Raw genomic sequence first — 7,216 nt, forward strand, 5'->3', positions numbered from 1 at the left:
CAGACGGGAAAGCGACAAGATCTACTGTGGCCTTCTACCACCTCAGGCGGTGCAATCAGTATCAAAAGAAAAATGCGGAGACTGAAACCAGTTAACCGCCAAGCCAAAACGCCTTGTACGTTATGCTCTACCATGCTGAAAAATATTTGACGAATAACACAATGGTTGGAGGTGAACCCAATGTCCATGCTCGTGGCAATGCCATGTGCAATGCTGCAGAAGAAGAGTTCAAAAAAGCAGCCCAACGGTAGAATCGAACCTCAAGAGGGGGGTGGGGGTATCATGAAGGGTATCATGTAGAAAGGGCGAATCTTTTTCTTTAGCCAAGGGTGCGACCACTGTGAATGGCCGCGGGGTGGTGATGGGAATTAGTCCGGGGGGTAGTAGGACTGGGCCGAACAGTCGAGGCTGGGCTGAAGTCTGGCACCGAGTATGTTGGCGGGCGAGAGGGATCCCAGCCCTCCTCACTGAGCACACTGAGGTAACCATTTCCGACCTTGTCCCGCAACGCTTCAATCTTCCGGCGGTACATTTCCCCGCTAACATCCCAGTCCTGGGAGTCTGGGGGAGTATCGCGGGTTGTGTAAATGGGGGGAAGTTCGGGAACCACGCTAGTGTCTATGCGGGGTACCTCAGGTTGGGAGTTGGCCTTTCGATTGTCGGCCAGAACGGCGGAGGGAAGTGGAGGAATCTCAGGAGCCTGCGAGATGCGATAGTTGTTGGTGTCCGAACCGACTGCGGTCGCCGTGGCATCGGAAGCGAGCATCTTGATGTCCGTAGGGGGTGCCGGTGCAATACCAGGGGTCACTGTCACAGATGCGTCCGTGGTAGAAAGGTCTACTATCCGTCGCTTTGGTGTCTTGCGGCGGCGGGTAGAGCTGGTGTTCACCTCGCTAGTAACGGCCTTGGGGACTGGCCGCTCCTTGCGGAGAACGGAAGGCTCCTTGGGAATATCGTAGATGATGGCTGGCTTGCTGACGTCAACGGCCGGGATTTCAGCGGGAGCAGGCTTCACGACCGGCACGGCGGCGGGCACCGGTGTACGCTCCACCAGGTATCTCCTCTCCGAATACGTGGGACCGCAATTGTCAATGACAACGTCCTCGGTGTAGCCCGGGGTCTTGCGGAAGAGGTTGAAAATTGTGATGCGGTAATCCTTGTGGGTGCGGGTGAAGGGATTGCCCTCAACCCAGATCTCCCGGATGTCAGGGATTCCAGTGAGTCTGGCCAGCTCCATGGGGTCTGATAGGCGGTTGTCTCGAAGGTCCAATCGCTCGAGAGGGTAGAGCTTCTCAATGCCGGCGATTGATTGCAAGCGGTTGGCGCGGAGGTTGAGAGCCGAGATGGCCGGGAGGGGATTGCGCGTCAAGGAGTGGAGCCCATCGATCATGCAGTGTGAGAGGTTAAGTGCGCGAAGTGCGGTAAGGGTAGCCAGACTGTCGGGGATCTGAGTGAACAGATTGGATGACAAGTCAAGAGAGTGAAGGGTGTTTGCGAGGGGAACCAAGCTGGTGGCAGGGATGGAGGTCATGGAGTTGTCGGCTAGACTGAGGTGCTTCAAGAACCGCCACTTTGATGCTGGCAGAACACCCATGCTCAAGAGATTCGAAGAGCTACCAGCGCGGCTGTGGTGCCACGAGTCCGAAAGACTCGAGTGCGAGCTGCCAGAGCCGGAGCGACGAACCTTGTGACCTCCTCTCATATGAGAGGGGTTGCGGGAGCTGACGGGACGAGTGGGTGAGTTGCTGCGTGGTCGGGATCCTTTAGGGGGCGACATGGCCTCGAACGTTTCCGCTCGAGCCAGAGATGGCCGTCTGCCTTCACCATGTACATCGTCCACAGCATGATCTTGTGTGCTCAGGGAGCCAATGCCCAGGTCACCGATCGAGTTGCGCGGGTCTGGTGAACCCGGCATCGAGGGTGACTTGTGAAGTTCAGCGTGAGGAATGGTGGGACTCCTGCGAGGGCTGGAACTTGCGGGCCAAGGGGTAGTCGGGGATGATTGTTGCTTCGATGTCCTTCTCCGCCGCTTGTCCATGTCATCAAGCACGATGTCGATCAGGATATCCGCAGGATCCTCGACGCCGGCGCGCTTAAGCGTCAGCGATCTCAACTGCTCGGCCATGCGGTCCCACCCGAAGAACTGGCGAAAGTCGATGCTGTTCACTTCGAGAGCTTGAACATTCTTGAAGACATAGAGCGGCACTGCTGAGTCGAATGGGAACTCTTCGTAGCCGCGGATCAGTCGGGCGCGCCAGTCGGGTGCGAGGCGAAGGCAAGGAATCTTAGTGAAGGCGGAGTAGAGGTATTTCAGGTCGGCCTGTGTGGCAGCCTTCTGCCGCTCGGTTCGTGCAGCCGAAATGCTCGCGCCGATACCGAAACTTGTCCAGAGAGCCGACATGCCTGACATGACGCTTCGAACGCTAGATACGGAGTGGATAGAACCAACATCGGAGCCGCGGCTGCGGGATCGTTGGGTATTGCTCAAAAAGGATACATAGTTGGCGGATGTTGAGCTATCGTGTAGGTTCTCGAGACGAATCTTCATGGGGCCAACGGGAATGGCGAGTTCTTCGAATCGAGATAGTAGGTAAAACAGATGGTGCGGCGTCAAGGCCAGCTTCGCCGACTTGACAGTATGCGAGGTGAAGTTCAGAGAACCTAGAGAAAGAGCGGATGCGAGTCCACTGGAAGTTGAGGCCGAAGTCGAGGGTCTCTCCGGAACGACTGGTGATTGAGGCGTGGGAATAGAGCTGACACTCTGAGAGGAGCCATGGCGAGAGGCAGCCTGTCTTCTGAATTGCAAGGCGTTGGCGAGAGCCTTTTCGTGCGTGCGCACAAAGCTGGCCAGTTGCTGTAGACGAAGATGTTAGCACAACCAGCGCACCAAACCAGGCAGCGCAGCCCAGCAGCAGCAAAGACATGGCAATATGGCTTTTCCATAGTAGCGTACCTTTATGAACAACTCCCCGTCTTCCGAATCCATGATCAAGGACGCATCAGGGGCAGACGGAGTACAGGGTATGGGTATCTGGGGGGTTGGAAAGGAGAGAAACGGCGAGTATCGGCGCCTAATATGGTCGTAGGAGGTGTCGTTCGTCTATAGCACCAGATGTTGCTGGTAAGTCGGACGACGGAGGCCAGTCGTGACCGGTAACACCGCAAGCTGTACGAGGAGGGTTAGTATGTCGTCGATGCGTTGCTAAGTGGTTTTAAAGCAGGCGAGAGTGGGAAAGTCGGAGTGATAAGTCGAGGAGAGCCAGAAGCGCCGTTGCGAGACTCTGCCCAGACAGCACAGTCGGAAGGAGTGAAGAGCTCGTGAGAGGGACCACGAGTGATGTACCCCCGTTGCAGATGCTGCAGGAGCCATCTTGTCTCACAACGCTGGAATTTCGAGGGGGGAAGTACAAGACGCCGAGGACAACGAGGGGAATGTGAAGTGGTGTTGCCAACTCTTGAAAACACGGGGCGGCCGACGGTGGTGAGTGACAGATGATACAGGCAAAGGCAAACACAGGCAGACAGTAAATATGACAACCAACAGCAAGTGAGCGGTGCAAGATGCGAAGTGCAGTGTGCGAGGCAGAGATTTCCCTTCTCGTTTCCTCTCCTCCAACGAGGCGACAAGATAAGCAGGCAGGGTAGTGAGGAGTCACAAAAACGAGGCAACAAGCTGGGCAAGAGGCAAAAGGCAGCGGTCAAAAACCATGGCACTGGTTTCCTGGTGTTGTTGTTCTCCTGAAGGGTGGCCAAACAGAGAATACTCACAGTTTTTTTTTCCTTGGTGTTTCTGGCGGGAAGCGAGATAGAGATAGCTCACCGCGGACAGTGGCTCTCTTTTCTCGAGTTGTAGATTTCGGAGGGAGTCCTCGTACAAAGACAGAGGGGATATCGGGGTCGGTCCGGGAGGATAAGGAGGAGGTTGAGGGTATTCGCAATGGTGATTCGAGGTCGAGGAAGCTATTTCCAAACTCCTCACGACAACTCTGCACGACACAAAGAAAGGAGTGTGAGAGAAACCGAGAAGGGTCTTTCTTAGATGGAAGGGGGGTGGTCGGACGGGGTCCGGGTTTAATAATAACAAATGGTCGCCAACCAGGCTGCTGATGGTGGTGGTGGTAGCGGTGCTAGGTATCGGTGGGAGAGGGAGAGAGAGAGAGAGAAGCGAAAGGTGTGGTGCGCGGGTTAGAGCGGTAGGCGGTACGAGGGGAGGCACGCACCTACGCTTTTCTCTCTCTCTGTCTCCTTCCCTCTGGCCTTGGATCCAGGATAGGTACATGGATGTCCAGAGAGTCGGTACGTACTCAGACAGCCCACCCTCGAATCAACCCACCCGCACCCACACCCCCAATCCACCAGATGCAGCGAACAGAGAGCACCAGCGGCCAGCCTTCCCTGACGGGTGACCCTTGACCAGGACATGCTGGTTTGAATATCGACAAGGGACGTGAGGCCCCATCTCAGTCACCCACTTTTCGAGGGTGGATACAGAGATACTGGAGACTGGAGACTGGAGCATATGGATACAGCAACATGCCATAGCAATGGAAGTATCTGAACATGCAAGAGAAAGAAAAACCCACAGACTCCAAGGACACCCTGATCATCGAAGACTACTGTGACCTTTTACCTTAGCATCCCATCCCCCCAGCACCCGAGAACGCCCATGTTTACCCTAGCACCTCTCACTCGCTCTTAGTCGACCCTGCAGTCCGCACCCTGCCACAGGAGGCGCCAAGGAGGGTTCGCCAGCGGCACCAACGAGCAACCTGAAGTGAGAGAGCCGGGCCAAGAGGACGACGGTTGGTTGTGGATGGTGGTGGACGATGGGAGAGAAACGCTCGCCAGAGGCAGAGACTGGGTGAGAAGGAAGACAAGGTGGGAGGAGTTGGAAGCTGGGGTCATCCCTGTTTTGTGGCGGCGGGGTCATTCACTCAAAGCAGAAGCAGACCAAAGTACCCGGTACAAGCTGGAGCGCCCTTTCCGTTTTGACTGCAACTGCAACTGCCTTTTTTTTTTTTTTTTTTTTTTTTTTTTTTCAATCCCTTCTCCTTCCTCGTCTCAACCGTTGGCGTGGCAGGTGAGGCAGGAAACAAGAGGAACTCACGATGCCTGCACCTGCCTCCTCCTGTCTGTCCATCACATCACGCCTGCCTCACAGCTGCCTACCTACACAGTAATGCTTGGGACTTGGCTTAGCTAATACAATTTACTCGATATTCTGTACTGGCTCTCTTCTTTCATTCTCTCTCTCTCTCTCTCCCGGTCATTGCATCTTGCAGAGCAGATTTGCAGAGACGTGCAGCCCGGCCTGCAAGTCGATGCCTCCGTGTGTTTCTGTTTGTCTCTAAACTCTGCTCATCACATTCTTTCCCTGCCGCCGCGACTGCCTGCTGCGCTGCACGTCTGTTTGACTTGCACCTTCAGTTTTAAGACGTGCATCGCAAGCGCAGCATGCGGCGACAGGGTGCAGTCGCAGTCGACACTCGACAGGCTGATTTCGTTTGGAACTCTGGCCCTTGTCCTTTCTCTCTTCTTTCGTCCTCGAGTCCTCCGGCCTCCGTGCCTTTGGCACCTTGCCGGTGCTTCTCCCAGTTCAACCCATCCCCCCCCCCCCCCCCCCATCCCGGACCTTCATCGTATACACACTCCTCGACCACGGCTACGACTCGAACCGGCCATCTCTTCTGTTGCGACTCGGTCACCAAATACCGCCGTCTCCACGCCGCCCGACCCCCGACGAGCCCCGTTCTCCTCCTTGTCCCCTATTTCTCACATACTATCCGTACGCGATCGTGTCCCACGACTTACGACAACCTAAGATGACATGCACGTGTGTCCCGTATCTAGTATCACAGATACTGCCCGGCTCCAGACAGATAGCTACATTAAGCATCCAATCCGTCGAGCTCTCCGGCGCACGGTCGCTCCATCATCTCCCACCTCTGCCTGGCCCTGAGTAGTGTACGGAGTACACAGTAGTAGGTACCCTTGGTTTTTTTTTTCTGTCAGCCTTCGTTCGCTTTTCCCTTCTTTTAATTCTCCGTGGCAGCACATCAAAGCAGTCAAAACATCCATCGTCTTGCGCCTCCGGCACCATCTTGTCCGTTGCCTGTCTCGCCATCGGTTACCGAGCGACGAGCGGGCGGGCGTGTGGCAGCGACGGTCAGATGACACCCGTCGCCCTCAGCCGGAATGGAACACCTGCGAATACACACGATTGTTCGCTGCAGTCTGTCGGTCACCGGCCACAGTGAGACTGACGGCTGACGGGCGCGAGGCAAAGAAACCGTCCAATGATACTCCGTACTCTGTACAAGCCCACTCCAGACCTCTCGCCCGTTTGTCGCCGAGAATTCGGAGCTCGTCTGGGGGGTGTGTAAGGAGGGGTCCACCGACGAGTGATCCTGGCTTGCGGCTGGGGCTTGCGCTTGGCCCCAAACGTGTGACAAGCGATGAGCAGCACTTTGTGAAGTAGCCAGTACGGTACCCGTACGCTGGCTAATAATTGGAGGTAGCACGAAGAAAAGGAAAAGGCATTGGATGTCTCTGCTCCGAATACCTACCCAATATCAAATCGTCGACCATGTCTCCACCACCAACCGGCAAGTCTCACTCCATATGTCTGCACCTCTGGAATTCGTCAAAGAGTCCATTACGATCAACAAGCACCTGGAGTATCCGGACTTTCTAGCAGTCGCATTCCTAGCACACGAGACAATCACATCATCGCGACCCCATCCGGATCCAGCGCATTGGGATGGCCGGGCGAGTGTGAGCATTGCGCCTCCAACCTCTAGAGCAGGAGCCAATTCGCTTCCCCAACTTGCCGGCCTCGGGTCCGGCTGGTGCGCATTTCCACCTCATTTTGTTCATGCGAGCTAGCATCAAGGATCTCCAAAATCGGTCCAACCGCCAATTGCCATGGTATTCTTTTGTTTACACCATGGAAGGTGGTTGTTTTTGTTGACGGGTTCCCCGTCCAACTTGTCAATTGTGCCGTAGTCGCCATCGTCTGCGCTTCTTATCAGGCTCTTGTCTCCGCGGGTCGTCTGAAGGCAGTTGCCATCTGGCAGGAGAAGCCAAGCCCAGCAAGACCACGGGCCGTCGATAACGCATTCCAGCGCACATGGGCGCCTCGTCATGCGAAGGACATTAACTACAATGCCGCTGCCCGTTGCAAATGGTCTGATTACGCCATTGCTGTCGGACGGAT

At 55.7% G+C, this 7,216-nt stretch overlaps 2 protein-coding genes across 2 annotated transcripts; both read right to left on the minus strand.

The window, feature by feature from the left end:
- Positions 1–319: 319 nt before the first annotated feature.
- BDP55DRAFT_723866 (leucine rich repeat domain-containing protein) lies at positions 320–2,986 on the minus strand (the record flags this gene model as incomplete). The annotated part of the gene is made up of 2 exons (XM_060578808.1): positions 320–2,854; positions 2,954–2,986. The coding sequence occupies 2 exons, from the start codon at positions 2,984–2,986 to the stop codon at positions 320–322; spliced, it is 2,568 nt and encodes an 855-aa protein (XP_060434940.1).
- Positions 2,987–3,511: 525 nt separating this feature from the next.
- Positions 3,512–4,356, minus strand: BDP55DRAFT_258895 (uncharacterized protein). The gene has a single exon (XM_060566321.1). The coding sequence runs from the start codon at positions 4,277–4,279 to the stop codon at positions 3,653–3,655; it is 627 nt and encodes a 208-aa protein (XP_060434941.1). The 5' UTR covers positions 4,280–4,356; the 3' UTR covers positions 3,512–3,652.
- Between the last annotated feature and the right edge of the window lie 2,860 nt (positions 4,357–7,216).

The sequence above is a fragment of the Colletotrichum godetiae genome (assembly GCF_030913485.1).
Source record: "Colletotrichum godetiae strain CBS 193.32 chromosome Unknown BDP55scaffold_4, whole genome shotgun sequence".
Lineage (NCBI taxonomy): Eukaryota > Fungi > Ascomycota > Sordariomycetes > Glomerellales > Glomerellaceae > Colletotrichum > Colletotrichum godetiae.